The sequence below is a fragment of the Carcharodon carcharias genome, chromosome 19 (assembly GCF_017639515.1).
Source record: "Carcharodon carcharias isolate sCarCar2 chromosome 19, sCarCar2.pri, whole genome shotgun sequence".
Lineage (NCBI taxonomy): Eukaryota > Metazoa > Chordata > Chondrichthyes > Lamniformes > Lamnidae > Carcharodon > Carcharodon carcharias.
Window position 1 is genome coordinate 12,641,472 of NC_054485.1, and position 20,088 is coordinate 12,661,559.

General features: G+C 44.4%; 1 protein-coding gene across 2 annotated transcripts in view; it reads left to right on the top strand.

The window, feature by feature from the left end:
• Positions 1–16,673, top strand: part of LOC121291750 (acid sphingomyelinase-like phosphodiesterase 3b) — a 44,730-nt gene extending 28,057 nt beyond the window's left edge. For both annotated transcript variants that reach the window (XM_041213267.1, XM_041213268.1), the window contains 2 exons: positions 12,060–12,193; positions 16,151–16,673. In XM_041213267.1, coding sequence (XP_041069201.1) covers positions 12,060–12,193; positions 16,151–16,516 — 500 coding nt within the window. In that variant the 3' untranslated portion in view covers positions 16,517–16,673. The remainder of the gene's footprint in view (positions 1–12,059; positions 12,194–16,150) is intronic.
• The last annotated feature ends 3,415 nt before the right edge of the window (positions 16,674–20,088 follow it).

The window sequence follows — 20,088 nt, forward strand, 5'->3', positions numbered from 1 at the left end:
TGAGCTGGAAGGCCTAATCCAGAGGCTCGTCATCTGACTCTGATCTCACAGATGCCTCTTCCCCAGCAGCCTCCAAGTGCCAAGGACTGAACCTGCCACCTGCTGCGGACATGTGTTCGCATGTTGACTACCAGATTTTGAATCCGATCCTGCTATAGATTTAGGTCCTACCGAGGTGTGTGTCTCTGCGCTGTTGGAGGGTGTGGGTAAGCGCTGTGACAGATCTTCCAGGGTGCTTATTTCCAGCTCTTCAATGCAGGAGGTATCCTTTTGGCTGGAGGTGAGGACCTGGATCAACCTGATCGACTGGCTGGTTGGGGGCGTTCCCTTGGCAGAGTTCCCTATGAACCAAAGTACAGATAATTAGTGCATGGCAGTGGACTCAAAAACAGGAGCCAGAGCACTCACAGTTGCGTTGAGAGAGGGATGATGTGATGCAGGATCCTCATGAGGGTGTTCGCTGCCAATCTGACTGTCGCTGCAGGCACAGTCCATGTACTCACCAGTTAGCATGATGGCACACTCCTCAAAGTGATTGAAGGACCTAATGTTGGCCACTCCATCCACGTCTGGGACCTCTCCCTGCTATTGTAAGCCAGCTTTTCCTGCATGAAAACAGATGGAGAGAGTGAGAGCAGGATGCATGGCACTGGATGGAATGTTTGTGTGGTGAGCGGAGCCATGGATGGGATGAGGACACAAGCTCCAGGGGATATGAGCCTGATGGAGGTGTGAGGGTGTTATTGGTGTTGTCCCTTGAGGTGTGAGATCGCTGTGGATGTGTGATGGGTTTGGGCGTGTGTGAGCTGAGAGTGATGAGGTGGTTGATTTACCCTGGCAGAACGGATGAGATCATTCGTCCTCTTCCTGCACTGGATGGCTGAACTCCTCTGTGCTCCGGTGGCACCGATCACTGCTGCCACTGCCCCCCAGGCTGCATTGGTGACTCTGGTGGATCTCCTGCTGCCAGAGTGTGGTTAGAAGACATTGCAGCAGCCTTCCACTGCATCCAACAGACGCCCCAGAGACGCGTTGCCAAATTTGGGAGCTGCCGTCTTCTTTGCTTTTGGGGTGGTCGTCTGGAGCAGTCCTGGTCTGTAGACATGCAGAAGGCTGTGCTCTGGTGCTCTTTAAAGATGGCACCAGGAGTGAGGAAGCGCTGAGGTCACAGCGAGGTGGGCAAATCTGAGCCCGCCCGCCAGTGATCCCGGTGTGTTTCCCATAAATACATTATTAATGAGGCAGGACGCGCCAGGAAGGGGACAATATGGCACAAAAACCCACCATTGCGGCCGGCGGGTAAAATGTCATTTTTCACACCCGCGGCCACACTTTTTTCTGCCCTCTGTCTCTATTTCTAAAGCCCACAATCTTGTGTGCATTTTTAACCACTTTCTCAACTTGTCCTGACACCTTACAACAATTTGTGCAGACTTACCCCCCAGGTTCTCAGTTCCTGCACCCCTGTTTAGATTTGTATCCTTGCTTTTATATCGCCTCTCCTTGTTCTCCCTACCAAAATGTATCACTTCACACTTCTCTGCATTAAATTTCGTCTGCCACGTGTTCGCAATTGATTAACTGATGAAGGCTCTACTCAAAATTTTTGCTTTTGATTTCAAATGTTAAGGAAGCACTGTACCTACCCCCCCTCCCCCTCAAACCTATCTGCTGCACAAAAGCCCTCTGTAAAAGCACAGCCAGTTATTCATCGCAGCCCTCACACTTTATTATGATAGGGATCAATCAGACATGTGCTTCCACACTTACATTTCAGCTGAGAAGGTGACCTTTTGTTTTATTCATTCACGGATGTGGGCGTCTCTGGCTGGGTCAGTATTTATTGCCCATCCCAAGTTGCCCTTGAGAAGGTGGCGGTGAGCTGCCCTCTTGAACCGCTGCAGTCCCTGTGGTGTAGGTACACCCACAGGGCTGTTAGGGAGGGAATTCCAGGATTTTGACCCGGCGACAGTGAAGGAACAGCTGATATATTTCCAAGTCAGCTGGTGAGTGACTTGGAGGGGAACTTCCAGGTGGTCGTGTCCCCACCTTCTGGCTGCCCTTGTCCTAGATGGTAGTGGTCGTAGGTTTGGAAAGTGCTGTCTAAAGAACCTTGCATTCCTGCATTGAATTCCTGCAGTGCCCCCTCCTGCCAGAAGAGTTCCTGAGTTGGAAAAGGAACAAGGCAAGATACTTCAGAATGAACCTGGAGAGTCAAAGGACCTTAACAGCAAAAGGAGTGTGTAGCCATTCAGTAACCTGAGGAGATGAAGACTGTCATAAACAGCAACATGGAAGAACAGCAGAAAAAACTCAAGGAGACTGCTGAATTACAGACTTCAAGATGAAGCAAGTAAGCTTCACATAGAGAAGGAAAATCTGTTGAAAGGTCTTCACACACTACAAGGATCCCTCAGATCAAAGTTTGTACCTCTGAACAATTACCAAGAGAAGCAGAATGAATTTGCGTCAACTCTGAACAAACTGAAGAACCAGTTGGCAGAGAAGATGCAGAAATGTTCAAGGTTCTGGGAGAAAGCCAAAAGATATAAGAAGGAGACAGAAGAGTTGAAAAATCAGCTGAGTGAAACAAAAGAGGCATCTGAAGGAAAAGTCATGGAACTGTGAAAGTGACCATGGTGCTCAATTTCTATGCCAGTGGCTCCTTTCAGGGCTCCACAGGAAACCTCTGTGGGATTTCACAATCTGACACTCACAAATGCATCCATGAGGTCATGGATGCCATCTTCTCCATGGGGAGGCTGCATGAGTCTCATTATAGCATCACTCTGTTGCAGTCTGAGGCCGCCGCACAGGTGTCATCAGCCACAGCCTCTGTGGGTAGCCTTTGTCCCCAAGGAGCCAACCCTGCAGCCTCTGTGGACCCTGGAAGACTGCAGAGATCTGCGAGCGATGGATGTAGGCGTCATGCACACTCCCTGGAAACCGTGCACATACCTGCAGTATGCGTTCCTGGTGGTCGCATACCAGCTGCATGTTCAGTGGGTGGAAGCCCTTGCGGTTGATGAAATCCACTGAGTGTAGCAATGGAGACCTGAGCTCCACATGAGTGCAGTCAATCGCACCCTGCACCTTTGGGAATCCCATGATCAGGGTGAATCCAATTACCCTTGCATCCTGGCTGTCCCAGTCCCGGGCGAAATGCACAAAGTTGTTGCCATGGAGAGGATGGCACCTGTGACCTCATGGATGCATTTGTGGGTGGTGGATTGTGAAATCCCACGGAGCTTTACTGTGGAGCCCTGAAAGGAGCCACTGGCATAGAAATTGAGCACCATGGTCACTTTCACAGCCGCTGGCAGTGGATGCCCTCCATGTCCCCTTGGCACCAAGTCCTGCAGTGAGTGGCAGTTGTGAGCCACGAGGTCCCTAGATATGCACAGTTGTCGCCGACACTGATTCTCAGTCATCTGCAGAAATGGCAGGCGGTTTCAGTAGACCCTGGGTGTCGCGAGGCGCCGACTAGCCATGGCTCACTGTCGCTCCTGGGCAGCGTCTGCGGAACCCCTGCTGCCCCTGCTTCATGAGGTCACTGCTCCTGCCTTTGCACGGTCAGGAGCTTCAGTCGCTCTTTCCTCCATCTTTGCTCTCTGTAGGCCATCAGGTATCCAGCTAGGTCACCAGGATCCATGATCCTGACATGATCCTCCTGCAGCTTGAAAGAGAGAGAGACGTGGTTATCATGGCTGCCCTTAGCACCTTTCCTGACCCTGTGTGACTGCCCTCAATGCTTCACAGAGAGCGCTGGTCACCCCTCAGATGGCCAGAGATGAATGCGCTGCATGGCTGCCCTGTCAACCTGCGACATGGGGGACACTGGTCCAAACCAGGAAGCTGAGATTGCAAAGGGGCTGTGAGCGCCTCCAGCAATGACTACTACATAGCCAGCATTGGCGAGGAGATTGTACAATGTGTGCAGTCCAACTGCTCTGCAGTCTAATAAAATGGTGGTGGACTTGAAGCCTGTGCTGGGGGTGCTGGGAGGCTGGTGGGGGGAGGGTAAGGTATGGAGCGCTTGGTGGCCCTTTGGTGCCTCTGCGATTCTTGCATGGGTGGGCAGGCTAGGAGCCTGACCCCAATCATATCACTGTGGCTGCGCCTGATCTATCTTAGTTGCAGAGGCATGGTCAGTTTATACAGGTGGCTCTAATGCGTGGCCATTTCCCTCACTTACCCTGCCCCCCACCTCGATTTGCCTGTGTGCGGGGTGCAGCGCCAGGGCAGCACTTGACCCCACCCCACCCCATCCCCCTACTTCAGCCGTCATTTTCGAGGCTGGCCAGCACTTGCCCCCAGACACCCCCACTCCCCTCAGCAGTCAACTGCGGGGCCAGGCATCAGTTTCCCCGCCCCACGGTACCCCTGAGGCCTGTAAACGACAGGCGAGCTGTGGAGAACGCTGCCGCTCACTCACCTCGGTTCCCCCAAAGTGAAGGCCTGCGTGCTGTTGTGAAACACGTCGGTGTGCTTTCCTGCTGACGTGGACGGATGATACGGTGGTGTTCCAAGAGCCTGGCAGGGTGGCCTTTTAATTATATGCTAATTTATTATAATTAACTCCCTGCTGACTGATGGCAGGAAATGTGGCCTGCCATTGGCGGGCTGAGCAGAAGATCGTGACCTGCTTTCACGCCAGATTTCGTGCACATCACTTATCACCCCTGCCACCAGCGGGCTCAGAAAATTCTACACACAGTAAGAGGGTAAGCAAAGAAAATTCAGAATGGCATATCAAGTTTCTCTTTCCTCTGTGGGCCAGACTAAAGCCTTCAGTCAGTGGCTTCTCTGATTGTCTGCATGAGCTAACATTCTACCACACTGTGAAACAGACTGGAACAACTTTACTTTAAATAATTGAGCAGGAAAACTAGTGGATGGGGTGTAAATCTGGTTTTACACCCACCCAATTTCACTCCTGTCAAAGTTCAACCTGACTCTGTGGGCAGGGATTTTCAGGTTGTTGGGCAGGCCCGGGAGAGCCTGGGAAAGGGGCCGCCGCTGGTCAATCCATGACCAGGATTTAACAGCCAGCCAGCGTGAAAGGTGCGGTGAAAGGTCTAAGGCTGCCAGGGCTGGGGCTGGAAGAGGGCGAGCGCTGAAATCAGTGCGGTTGAGGGGGAGCGGGCAATGAAAGCTCCCTGAAGGCAGAGAGCTGCCTCAGGGAGCCAAAGAATTTTAAAGCCAAAAATAAACATTACGAAATTCTGAAAAAAAAATTTCTACCCATAAGAATTACTCACCTAAACCTATTGATGGCAAAAATTCTGCCCAAACATTTTTTTTTTATAGTTAATATTGGAAACCTCACCGCGCCCTTGGATGAGGTTTCCTCAAAAATCCAAAGACCGTCTGGCTGAATCGCCCGCCTGCCAACTATAATGTTGGACGGGCAGCGGAAAATCCTGGCCAATTACTGCATGAATGGCCTTAATGGGCCTCTGAATTGTCGGTGGGCGCGCTGCCGACCATCGCGTGTGCCCACTGACCGAAATACCACGCGAGTGCGTAATGATGTCGGATGCTCGCCTGCTGTTTCACGCTTGAACATGTCGGGCTTGCACCTGCACGCTGAGTGAAAAATCCTGCCCTGTGTGGTTTTTTTTTTTACCCATCAAATCTGGTTAAAATTAACACCCCCCCCCCCCCCCCCCCCCACCCCCATAGAGTATGCAGAGGTTTAAATCACTTAAGACTATTCTCAATCAGTGTCTCAGAATGTAATTGTGCAATGAACAGTAGTTGGAAAACAATCTTTGCAAAGCCACCCCATCAGGCACCGGTGAAGCACATCTGCTTCCTCCCCAGGCTACTGAGGAGCTCTGGTCAAGATGATAAGGTAGGCTGATCATTTCAAATCAAGGCAATGGAACAAATAAGTGGCTTTAATGCTTTGGACCAAAAGTATTGCTTTCCAGTTGGTTAATTTTGTATTGAAATTGAGAAACCAAGATCAAAGACCTTGGCCAGAATTTTACCCCCCCCCCCCCCCCCCCCCCCCCCCCCGCCCCCCCCACCGCGGGCAGGTGCATGCCCGATCTGCCTGGCCGGGTAATAGCTCGAGATGATATCCGGCAAGCGTCCCGATGTCATCGCGCACTCGCGTGATATCTTGCTCAGCCGGCACGCTGACGACAATTGCAATTAAGCCCATTAAGGAGGCAATTGGAAATGACTTTTCGTGGCCCGTCCACTTTTACGGTTGGCGGACGGGCCAATCGGCCAGGCGGCCTTTGCCTCTTTGCTCAAACCTGGGGATATCTCCAGGTAACTGTTTGTTATGGGGTATGCTTTAAAGTGCTTGATTGTACTGCATGGTACATTTTGCAGCATTTTTGTTGTTTTGTTTTATCTCTGAAGGTCTGCAGCTCCCCGGGGCATCTGTCTGCCTCCAGGGCGCTCACCAGCACCCGCGGTGACATCAGCGCCCGCCCTCTCCCCGCCCCCACCGGCAGCGCTGAGCCTTTCCTGTCCGCTCCCAGGCCCGCCAATCGCGCGTGCCCAATAAGCAAAAAAATTCAGCCTTTTAAAGCAAAAGATCCCAAAGTTGAAAACAGAAAGAGAAAAGTTGAGGAACGAGACATTAAACAAAGTCAAACTTGGACTGTTAATGGTTGAATGTTGGAGGAGAGAAGAAAGAGTGAGAGGGGTATTGAGTTAATAGTTTCTAGGTCATTGGAAAGGAAGTGGGAGAAGGTGCAATGATTCTTGATTTGAATATGGGGAAGAGGATGGGACAACGTATTTGCAGGGTCAGAGGGGCAAGAGGCAGATCAGATAAAGATTGTAACCAGGAGGGGTTAAATCTCAAGGTGAGAGAGGGGCCACATGTGCACCATATCTATTTCAATTAGTCCCATCTTAAAAACAATAAATTTTAAGGATAAGTGAACAGATTCCCAACTAGTAAAGCGAATCCTGACCTAAGCTCAGTTGAAGCAGTCAAAAAAAACATATTCCGGATTCAGTAAGGAACAGGATACCGACTTGGGGCAGGATAATAATGAAGCATAAGCCCCCAATGAAAATGGCCTTTTCTAACTCCTATAATCATGTCAAAAAAATAATCATGTGGTGAATCTCTGGACAATGACACCTTTCAAGTTACACCTTCCACACAGGCACAGCAGGTGTCCTTAACAGTAATTTTGATTTTGGAGTGAGCCAACAGGCAGGGTTTTCCCACTGGCTTCAGGACCTCAACATCGGGACTGAATCCCAAACCCACATTTGCCAGGAACAAGTGACTGAATGATCTTCCAGAGGAGGCTTCCCAATTGGCTGCCTCCCCACTTGCCTTCCTATTAAGGATGGCGGGCGGGCCCAATGAGAGGGCTGGCAGCTCTGGAACCTTGGCAGATGGCCACTGCTGAGGCAGGCAGGACAACTTGAGGATGCCTCAAAATGGAGGCACCCTCAGAGACTTAGAAATAAATATTTATTTCAGAGCGGAGAAGGCCCCTCAGATCAAAGGGGAAAGCAGTCTGGAGGAATTGTTGGGGACACTGGGTTGGTCTTTCCTTCCTGCGTCTCCTTAAATTAATAGACCCTCAACCTACTGAAGGGGGGCTCCCTCCATTAAGCTGGTGGCCTCCAAACATGACTACTCAGCCAGCAGCAATATATCTGCAAGCCCAAACGATCCCCCTTAATTGGGGCCTTAAGTAGTCAAATTGGCTGTCTGCCTGTGTGGAACAGGCAGCCAATCCACATCCTAGCCTGCCCCTGGGAGTCCTCCCCAGCAGTAGGAGGGCATTGGGGAGATGGCCCAGCCCCACTCCTCACTATTTCCCCAGACCCCTCCCCCACCTCTACTCCTACCACCGCAGGGCTGGGGAAAATCTGCCCAACATTGGAGTGGAAAACAGAAATGATACTTCACCTTGTGATTGACACAAAAGATTGCAATTCTTGTACTAGACTCATTTAATTTTTGTCAACCATCAAATAAACTTTCCAGGAACTGTGGAAAATGGAATCTTTACTCAAAGGCATGATAGAAAAACATCCAGAAACCAAAAATACAATTGAGTAGTCAGCACAGATTTCAAAAGCGAAGGTTACACTCGATTAAACTTATTGAATTCTTTGAAGAAGTAACAGAGAAAGGAGATTAGAGTACTATAGTACAGTAATATATTTGGATTTTTCAAAGACCTTTGATAAAGTCGTTCTCAAAGTCTGGGTCATCCAGGTGATCCATGGGATGGTTGACATGCAATGTCACAACCGAGGCCATACAAGACAACAGGCCAGAACCCTCATCCCTACTACTCGCCTGACATCACACAACCAGACCGGAACCCATGTGTACGGCACAAGTCGTCATCAGCGCAAGTGGTGCCAATATGGTTTTATATGAAAGATTAATGTTACTGTTACATATAACAACATACAAGACACGTGGGGCTGAAAACAAATAGGAGTGGAATCCGACATGAGACTGAAGCCCTCCAGCTTGGAAGCAGATATCACCTCACTGGTGTATCATCTAATGAGCATTTTATTTTCCCAGTGGCAGGAAAATGGATGAGGTAGGACTGTTAGGTGGTCCATAGGGTCTTTTGCTCTGCCTAAGTGGATGTGAAAGAAAAAGCTTGTGAACACGTCAATAGGGTACTACAAGACAGGCTCAGGACTAAGGTCAGAACATGTGGGGTTAGGGGAATAGTAGCAAAATGGAGAGCAAAACAGAGTAGGGGTTAGAGGCAGCTACCCAGACAAGCAAAGGTGGCACCATGTTGTTCACAATTTACATTAACAATTTGGACTCGAAAATCAGAAACATAATTTCTAAAAATGTGGATGAATCCAAATTGTGAATTGTAGTTAACACAAAGGAAGAATGCAGTAAAATAGCAGACATTAATAAACTTGCAAAATAGGTGTTTAATGACCAAAAGAATGTCAATATAGTTAAGGGTGAGGTTCATTGAGGACACTGCATACTGCTTAAATATTAAGAATCTCAATGATGTACAGAAGCAAAGGGATAAGAGGTACAGAAATCAATAAAAGTAGCAAGCAGGATAATAATGCCATAAAATGAAAATCTAGCACTGGTTTCATTTGTGAATGCACAGTATTTAAACCCAGGGAAGTTATGTTAAACCTGCATAGAACCTTGGTTGGATCACACTTAGGAGTATTTATGTTATAAAAAATACATAGAGGCATTGGAAAGGTGGAAAAAAGATTCACAAGGATAAGAACAGAACTGGGGGAAGAATGTATCCCCCGTCGTAGGGGAAGTGCAGGAGCGGGTGCAGGCAGGCGCGCCTCTGCTATGTGCTCCTTGTGCAGGTGGGTGGGGGGGAATTCCCTCAGCCGGGAGTGCGCTCTTTTGCACATATATGCGGAAGAGCGCACTGATCTCCCTGAGACTAAGTGCAGCCTCGGGGAGATCAGCTCAGAATTAAAACTTTGAAGGCAAATGTTGAAAAAATTTCCCTGACATGTCCCCTCATGTGACGCTGTCACATGAGTTGGGACATGTCCATCACTTTAACTCAAACATTTATTAAATTTTTTTAAACCCTCATGAAACCTCATCCCACCCGTGGATGAGGTTTCATGCTTTTTCTGAACCCGCCAGAGCTCCTGGCCTGCCCACCAACATTAAGGCTGGACGGGCAAGTCCATTAGTTAAGTTAATGACTTTTTAAATGGCCTCAATAGGCCGTTGACAGGTCGGCGGGCATACAGCTGATTCGGCTGCACCCCGCTGACCTGAAAATGGAGATGACGCAGGGTGACATCGGGAGTTCCGCCCGACATCATCCCATGTCATTTTCCGCATCGGCGCGCTACCTAAAGATCCTACCTGGGAGTTTATAAGTATTAGGAAAGATTGAATAGGCTTGGGCTCATTTCTCTTAAAAAGTGAAGGCTGAGGGTCGATAGAGGTTGCTAAGGTAGTGGAAGAGTTTGATAGGGTAGACATGGAATAAATATTTCCACTTTGGAGGAGAACAAAAACAGAGACCATAAAAATAAAACAGTAACTAATAAATCTAATAGGCAATTCAGGAGAAGTTTCTTTACGATGAGAGAGTTTAAGAATGTGGAATTGCTGTCACAAGTAATAGTTTTTTCTTATTATTTCATGGAATGTGGGTGTCACTGGCTAGGCCAGAATTTATTGCCCATCTAAATTGCCCTTGAGAAGGTGGTGGTGAGCTGCCTTCTTGAACTGCTGCAGTCTGTGTGGTGTAGGTACACCCACAGTGCTGTTAGGGTGTTTCAGGATTTTGACCCAGCTACATTGAAGGAATGGTGATATAGTTCCAAGTCAGGATGATGTATATCTTGGAGGGGAACTTGCGATTGGTGGTGTTCCCGTACATCTGCTGCCCATGTCCTTCTAGGTGGGAGAGGTCACAGTTTTGAAATGTGCTGTCAAAGTTGAGGCAATAGCACAGATACATTTAACAGGAAGCTAGATAAGTACACGAGGGAGAAAGGGATAGAAGGGGATGCGGATAGGGTTAATTGAGGAGGTTCATGTGGAGCATAAATGCCAACAGACTGATTGGGTCAAATGGTCTATTGCTATGCTCTACACTCAATGCAACCAATTAAATTACTTTTTGAGAACACTTTACACACAGCTCTAAATGTTCTATGAACTTAATAAACCTCAGTTTGGACTTTCCTCTTTAGTTCCACTTCTGGGTAACCCAGTAGTTGCACTTAAGGAAGAGGTGCAGTGCATGATCAGTCAGCTCTGACTTCTTAGCTTGCAAAAGGTATTTTAATGTTTATAATTTGCATGGGACATTTAAATATAAACATTTAAAATGCATAAACCTCCATGTGAATTGCAAACATTATAACAAACACCTCAAGAAGGCTTCATGAATCAGCAAACATTAACAATATTCGGTGAAGTGCTGAAACTATTGAAGCACCATCATTTAAGGTATTTTTTTTTTGCAAGGACCTTATATCATGGCCTCTGGACATGGTTGTTAATGATGACCTCACCCTCCAAATACCATCACTGTAAAACTCTCTGCTGTTTTCAGGCTTATGTTTATTTACTACTGTCTGAACATAGAGTTCCAAGTTTCTGGAAGAGATAATTCTGGTCTCTTCAGTTCCCAAAACAGTTAAAATTGAAAGTCATCTGCCTGGGCAAATCTAACTCCAGCTCTGAAGCAAAAGATGTAATTGAAAACTTTCCAACATACTCTATTTGTACTGAACTTAATTGCACAGGATTTCCAAAAGCAGCTTTGGTGCTTTTGCTAAATTACTGGTTACAAAGTCACGTATATTTGCACTCTCTCTAATTATCAAAGTCTTAAAATCATCCTTTAGCAGGCTTTGGGGTTTTGACCAGATGAGGTTAATGTGCCTTTGACTTTCTCAGCATTTTTTTCCTGGAATGCCACACATATGTTTGCATGTGTGCAGTGGAATCAGCTTCAACAACTTACCTTTATATATTTCCTTTAATTTTTCTAACATCCTTTACAGTGAAATAACAAGAATGGACATTGAGCTATGAGCAAGGGTTAGGACAAGTAACTGAACACTAGGCCACAAGGATGGCTTTTGAGAAGGTTTTTAAAGGGCAGAGAAGTAAAAGTAAAAAGACAGGCATACAGAGGAATTACCAGAGAGTGGAACTGAGGTGATTGAAGACTTGCTGGGCAAAGCAAGTTGGGGGTGAGGGAAGGGGTGCCATGTGGTGGTGTGGGCAGGTGGGTTGTACAGGAGACCACAAATTGAGAACCATTAGTGCAATGGGGAAATGTTAAGCTACGGGGAAGGTTACAGAAATAAGGCAGAGGGAGGCTGTGGAGAGACTTGAAGAGGAGAACAAGGATTTTGAATTGGATGCATTGGCAGACAGGGAATCAGTGTAGGGTCAGCAAGGACAGGGTGATGGGTGACTAGGACTTAGTGAGTGACAGGAGGAACATTAAATCATTTCACTTCTGAATAACAAAGACAGAATATTGTGACTATGGGCTATGAACTTCACAGCAGGTGGACAGAATGCAGTATTCTATGGACATCTGACTTTCTTCCAGGTTCTCCCATAGGAGTTATGTTTATTGCACCTGGCATTTCACCATGGAAAACAACACTACCTGGTGTGGAAAATGGAGCTAACAATCCTGGGATTCGGGTATTTGAGTATGATACAAATACATTAGAAGTCCAGGTAAGAGGGATCTGTTCTTTCTCCAGTAAATATGCCAGCACTTCATCATTTTGTAGACACACTTTAAAATGCTTACTTCCTTATTCTAATCTCCAAGTAGGTAAAAATGCCACACTTTCAGCTACCAAGTATTTCAGACCAGTAGATCCCAAACTTGATTCCTTATCTACATGGAGTTAACTATAGCACCAGTTAAAGTGTTGCAATCGACCTCAGTATCCTCGGTTAGGGAGGGGGAAATAATTAGCTATAAGTCTCAACTCCTGACAGTGGTAAAGTGATTGTTGGTAATTGCACAGGTGTGCATGCTGAATGTGGCCCCTTCCATTGAGGAATAGCAACCCCTATATGCACATGACAGAAGGCTGCTTGAGCAAAGTATTGAATAGTGGAACCATATTGCAACAACAACTGCCTCCAGGAGAGTGGGGAAAATGGAATGCTTGCTTTATACAACAGATTCAAATGTTGAGCACTACATACCCAGATATATTTACTCAGCCTTGTCCTCACGTTGGAGTAAATGTTATCCAACTCTGCCTATGTCCAGTAAGTCCCCTGGTGGCCAGCTCGGTGTTGACATTGACCTGATATACAGTGGGTGTGTTTTAGTCCCTATGTAGGTCTAAATGAGAATAAGTCATCAATCAATACTATTTCATTGACTAGGCTCCATTTCCTCTTCAGACAGGATGCAATTAATCTTTACTTCGTTTTAACTGGTTTTACATTTGTCAAGCAGAATAATTATAATTATTTAATGCTTGATTTCCATTTCTAATTGGAGATTGTTTCAAATTCAAATTTTATTATCCATCAGAAATTCATTGCGGGTGCACTGCTTGTTCATTAAAAATCTCACACAAAGATATAGCTAACAACGAAAAAGAAAAACTATTTCATAAACGATGATCAATGTTAAATTCTATGTCACTGCAATCTTCATCCCAAACAAGAAATAAACTAAAACAAAAACAGAATTACCTGGAAAAACTCAGCAGGTCTGGCAGCATCAGCGGAGAAGAAAAGAGTTGACGTTTCGAGTCCTCATGACCCTTTGACAGAATTTGAGTGAGTCCAAGAAAGAGTTGAAATATAAGCTGGTTTAAGGTGTGTGGGGGGGGGGGGGGGGGGGGGGGGTGGGGGGGGGGGGGAAGAGAGAGAGAGAGAGACAAGTGGAGGGGGTTGGTGTGGTTGTAGGGACAAACAAGCAGTGATAGAAGCAGATCATCAAAAGATGTCACCAACAATAGAACAAAAGAACACATAGGTGTTAAAGTTGGTGATATTATCTAAATGAATGTGCTAATTAAGAATGGATGGTAGGGCACTCAAGGTATAGCTCTAGTGGAGGTGGGGAGAGCATAAAAGATTTAAAAATATTTAAAAATAATGGAAATAGGTGGGAAAAGAAAAATCTATATAATTTATTGGGAAAAAAAAAGGAAGGGGAAAGCAGAAAAGGGGTGGGGATGGGGGAGGGAGCTCAAGACCTAAAGTTGTTGAATTCAATATTCAGTCCGGAAGGCTGTAAAGTGCCTAGTCGGAAGATGAGGTGTTGTTCCTCCAGTTGGCGTTGGGCTTCACTGGAACAATGCAGCAAGCCAAGGACAGACACGTGGGCAAGGGAGCAGGGTGGAGTGTTAAAATGGCAAGCGACAGGGAGGTTTGGGTCATTCTTGCGGACAGACCGCAGGTGTTCTGCAAAGCGGTCGCCCAGTTTACGTTTGGTCTCTTCAATGTAGAGGAGACCACATTGGGAGCAACGAATGCAGTAGACTAAGTTGGGGGAAATGCAAGTGAAATGCTGCTTCACTTGAAAGGAGTGTTTGGGCCCTTGGACGGTGAGGAGAAGGAGGAAAAGAAATAAACTACTTTAGTTAAGTGAAGTATTCCCCCATTCCATGTGTTCCTGTTTACAATTTTCTAGTTCATACTGAGAGGGACGTAGATTGGATTTCTAAAATGTGGGCAAATATGCATTTTAGTCTCTTGGTCATAAAAAATATCAAGAAACCTGTTCTTCAAGAAAACACATCTTTTTTTCTGTGACCTTGTTGTGATAGACTGAGTTTGATAAAGTGGAATTCTCTCTTTACTACTGTAATTGTTTTTAATGGAACAGTTCATTGGCACAGATTTTGTGATCAGTGGCGAAGCATTGGTGTTGATCTCGAAGGAAGCTGCACTGAGAGTTCTCACAATCTCCGTGGCGAGAACTTTAAGTTTCTGACCTTGTAATTGGTTGTAGTATGTTTTAACGGTGATTCTCAGTGTTAAGCTGCAGTGAAGTCATCAAGCTTTTCAAGCAACCAATCACATTAAAGAATTCTTATGGACAGCCAGCCAGGAAATGAAAAGCATAATAACCAAATCACTTCTTAAAGATTTTACACAGTGTGAAATAGAGTTTGAGAGTACATGTTGGGTGAAGGTAGAAGCTGAAATATCATGAAACACTTCAATTTTTAAAAATCTACTTTATAAAAATCTAATATTTAATCATAATGGAGACATTGAACAACAATGCACATGTTTTTTCAGGGCCAGATCAGTTGTTCAGTAGTAGTTATTGCTCAGATCACCATCTAAAAACCCAGTTACACATCATTGAACATGGCTGGTGGCGTGGAGATATTGTCCCTGGACTAGTATTCCAGAGACCCAGGGTAATGCTCTGGGGACCCCAGTTTTAAACCCACCATGGCAGATGGTGGAATTTGAATTCAATCAATAAAAAATCTAAAAATCTGGAATTAAAAGTCTCAGGATGACCATGAAACCATTGTCGATTGTCATAAAAACCCATCTGGTTCATTAATTTAGGGTCCTTACCTGGTCTGGCCTACATGTGACCCGAGTCCCACAGCAATGTGGTTGACTCTGAAATGCCATCTGAAATGGCCTAGCAAGCCACTCAGTTTTATCAAAACTGCTAGAAAGTCAGTAAGGGTACCTAGACCACATGGACTGCAGCAGTTTAAGAAGGCAGCTCACTACCACCTTCTCAAGGGCAGTTAGGGATGGGCAATAAATGCTGGCCTAACAAGTGACACCCAAATCCCATAAATGAATTTTTAAAAAAACATTGAACATCTCTTTTTATGAGATTTATAACAGTGATATAAGAGCAGAAAAGGGGAATTTCTCATCAGATAAATTGATTGAACTGATTGCCATCTCTCAGGGAAGGATGGGTGTCGGGGTTCAAAGTGCACCTGTGAACAGACTACAACTTTAGTAATTCTAAGTTCATTGAGGCATAGAGTACAAAAGCAAAGAGGTTATGGTGAACCTTTATTGGAGAGGGTGCAGAAAAGATTCACAAAAATGGTTCCAGGAACGAGAGACTCAGTTATGAGGATAGGTTGGCAAAGCTGGGGTTGTTCTCTTTAGAACAGAGAAGGCTGTGAGAATTGATAGAGGTGTTCAAAATCATGAGGGGTCTGAACAGACTGGATAGGGAGAAACTGTTCCCATTAGCGGAAGAGTCAAGAAACAGAGGACACAGATTTAAGGTGATCAGAAAAAGAAGCAATGGCAACATGAGGAAAAACTTTTGTTTAATTGCAGCAAATGTTTAGGATCTGGGATGCACTGCCTGAGAGTGTGATGGAGGCAGATCCAATCATGGCTTTCAAAAGGCAATTGGATAATTATCTGAAGAGACAAAATTGGCAGGCCAACAAGGAGAAGACAGAAAAGACAAAACAGACAGGACATGCTGGGGCTGCTCTCTTTAGAAAAAGTTGAGAGAAGAATTGATAGAGGTGTCCTGAAATTGCACCCAGAATCAGACTGACTGCTGTCAAAAACCCTGCAAACTTTCCATACCAAAGTCAATTTTAAAATTATTTATATGCATATTTAAGCACTCACTGCAATTTGGTTTTATGGTCGTTGCTCATCAATAATTCAGTTTCACCACTACCATAATAACATCTGACTTTTCTTTAGGATATGGTGACGTACTATTTCAATTTAAGCTATGCCAACACAATAGCTCCACTATGGCAATTGGAGTACCGATTAACAGAGGCATTCAAAGTTCCAGATGGTACAGTTCAATCTATGGAAATGGCACTGAATAAGTTATACAATAACAACGACTATCTACAGAAATATTACAAATATAATTCTGTAAACTACGATTTAACTGAATGTAACAAGGACTGCAGAATTGATCAGATTTGTGCAATCCAGCAAGTTGACTTTGTTAAATATGAAGATTGTGTAAAAAGGGAGAGCTCTTCTTCCACTCTTACGGCACAAGTACCTGTGATTTCATCTCTGCTGCTTTCCATCCTGTTCCTTCCATTCTAGCATACACCAGATCTATGTAAATGTACCAAAGTATAAGGATCCTATAAATTGTTTAATGGGCAATCTGAGAGTGACAATGATATATACTTCAAAATCCACATGTACTTTATTCAGTCTGATTAATCTAGCTTGGGACATCGTTAAGCTAGAATAGAACAATCCATTTAGTCCTTTGACTTTGTGTATGATTGTGTAACTATTGAAAAGAAAAAAGAAATGCAACTAAACTGCATTTGTGGCAGCCAGTCAATGTTGAAAATTACCTTCATGGACTTTTCTCTGGAGACAACCAATTTCACAGCATGAAATAGAGTCATTACAATGCAGAAGATGGCCATTCAGCCCATTGAGTCCATGCCATTCTCTGTAGAGCGATCCAGTTAATCCTCTACATTATCCCTGCAGGTTTGCTTTCCTCAACTGCCTATCCAAATCCTTTTGAAATTATTGATCTTCCCCACTTCTACCACCCTTGTAAACAACGAGTTCCAGGTCATTATTACACACTGCATAAAAATATTCTTCCTCCAATCCTCTGTATCTCTCATGCAAAACCTAAAATTTGTGTCCCTTAGTCCTTGTATCATCAGCTAAGGGTAACAGCTTTTCTTTGTCTACCTTATCTAAACCTGTATAATCTTGTACACCTCTAGCAAATCTCCCCTTAACCTCCTTTGCTCCAAGGAGAACAACCCCCGCTTCTCCAGTCTAACCTTGTAACTAAAATCCCTCATCCCTGGAACCGTTCTGGTAAATCTCCTCTGCACCCTTTCAAGGAGCTTCACAATCTGCCTAAAAATCTCCAAACATCTGTAATGGCTCCAGTTTTAGAACAGATTTTGCCTAATTGAACGTAAAGAACTTAATAATGATTGTTATTTAATGCCTTGAAGTTATTCCATTCTGTCAGAATTATACATTGTTGTTGTGCATTGTCAACCTGTGTATGCAATCTTACCAAGACTGGTGGTAAACTCAACGCACAGAGGCTGAGTTATGCTATTCAAGGCAATAGGAAGATTGGAAGGGCAAAATGGACATTAGCTAAAAGGATTTCTGCAAAAGAGGTGCCAAGTCATCAGAAGACCTGGTTAAAAGTGGCAAACCTATCCTTCTACTGAAAGATAAGGAATGGAAACGTGAGTAGGCAATATGGCCCCTCAAACCATGCCCTCGCAACTTCAACCTCGACTCCACTTTCCCTCCAGATCCCTTGGAGTCCAGAAATCAATCAATCTCACCTTTGAATACACTCAAAGCCTGAGCATCCACAGCCCTCTGGATAAAGAATTTCAAAGATTTATAATTTTCTGAGTAAAGTAATTTCTCCTTATCTCTGTATTAAATAGCTGGTCCCTTATCCTGAGAATATAAACTTGACTGGAGAGTCAGTGCAAGTGTAAATATCATTTAAGATCAGGTCCAAACATAAGCACCCAGGATGTGGCTCCAGTTTTCAAGCTGCAAGTAGGATGCACAGTGGTTGGTTTTTATTTGAATAAAGCTCTTCCGATTATTTTGGAGAAATTCTCAAAGCTTCCATTCACATTATAGTTGAAGCTGGCTGGAATTCACTTTACTAATTTGTTTTTTCTAACTATTGCACAGGATGTTAACACAAAAACAAAATTAACTCATCTGATTAATAAATATCACATTTCTGATTAAAAGCCATCAGTCAATTTTGATAGTACATTGTGTTAAAAATCCATGTTTTATGTCGAAAATGACTGTGTATTGAATGGGCTGGAGCCACAGAATATGTTTTAAAAGACTGAACAACAACATTTTAAGTGACTTAAATAGCAGTTCCTAAAGTGGCCAAACATCTTCATAACTACACCTTGCCATTTACAAAGCTACCAGAACACAGTCTAGATGTAGTCCACCAGAGACAATTAACTTAAATGAGTGTGGATGACCCATCTCCTGGACCATTCACTAAACATCCAGATGTAACCTGTCAATTCGGGGAGGGGGAGGGGCGGTGGGGGTATTGGCGGGGAGTGTGGACCTAGCATTACACTTTTGGACAATGGACCCCTGCTGAGAAGAGGGCCACACCAACCATCTTAATCTAATTACTGTAAACAATGGACCTGGAATGAGCTTGTATGACCATGTTTGGTAACTGGCTAGTTCGTGAAGGAAGGTCGTGTGACAGCAAGTTAGCCTTTTGTGTAAAATGACACTGATTTCCAAGGTCAGAGTACAGAAAAACCATGAACTGATAACAGCAAGAAGACTTTGTAGTCCCTTTTCTCTCTCTCCAGCCATTCTGCAAGCATTCCCTAGTTACTAGTCAAATTACTAGCCAAACCCCAAAGGCAGTATATTTAACATAAACCAAGCAGATGCTGACTCCAGAAGAAGAGACAGAAACTGCCTGTCAACATTTTAAATCGTCTCAACGCAGAATCTGGAAAGATCACTGAACCCAGCCTGAAACCGTCCAAATAATCAATACACAGGAATCGTATATGATTGACTGCCTTTTGGGATTCTTAAACCATTTACCTACCCTCCCTCTTTGTAATTTACTTGTGTGTGTGAGCATGAATCACTTGAATGCATGTGAATGAGAGTTGGAGCATTTTTTCAAAATTATTTTTTATGCTGGGTGTTAAGTACATTTAGTACCATTTCCTTTTCTTTTATAACTTACAAAAAAACCTCTGTGTGTGTGTATTTTACAGTCACAGCACTTAAACAGTTAACACTCACTGAATTAGTAAGCAAATTCTCTTTTAAAGCACCTGTTGCAGTCAGTGGGAGGTGGAAAGAGAGGGGAGCCAATCTACAACTGCTCCTGGCTGTAACAATCGGCCAAACAGAAAACGTAGTAGGTCTAGGTATAGAGACCTTTAAAATCAATTTTTACTAATTTCCATGACTAAATTCACAGATCGATCTTTATGTAGGGTAAAACAGTTAAAAATTAATATTTTAAATTTGAATTCTTGCAGTTCTTGGGAAATCCAGAGATACATTTGTTTTGCATTAATAATGTTAAACACACTTTATTTAAAGACATACGGAACATGTAATGACAGCATTAACACAATGTGTGGACATCTAGGACCCAACTTCTGCAGAAAATTCTTAAAGAGGAACTCCTTAAGTAATTGGGAGTTTGAGAGAGAGATTAAATGCTGCCACATATCTACCACAAATGACCCATGGTGCCAAAAGGAAAATGAAAGTCCTATTCAAAGAGGCACTGTGTCAAAATGTAATAGGCATGCACACTTAATAGGCAATGAAATCAAGTGTGTATTAAAACGTAGGTTTTTAAAATTTCTTCTTAGGCTACGGATGATTCCAGCAAGGTGCCACTTATTGCCAAGTTGCCCTAAGAAAGTGGTCATGGGGTCTCTCCTTGAAATGCTGCAGTCTTTGTGGTGAAGGTGTTCCTACAATAGCGGTGGATAGCTAATTCCAGAATATTGACCCAGAGATGTTGAAGGATCAGCAATATACATCCATGATTATACATACATTAGACTGGTACGTGACCTGAGGTATATGTATTCCCATTACATTGTTGTGCTTGTCCTTTTCAGACAAGGTTT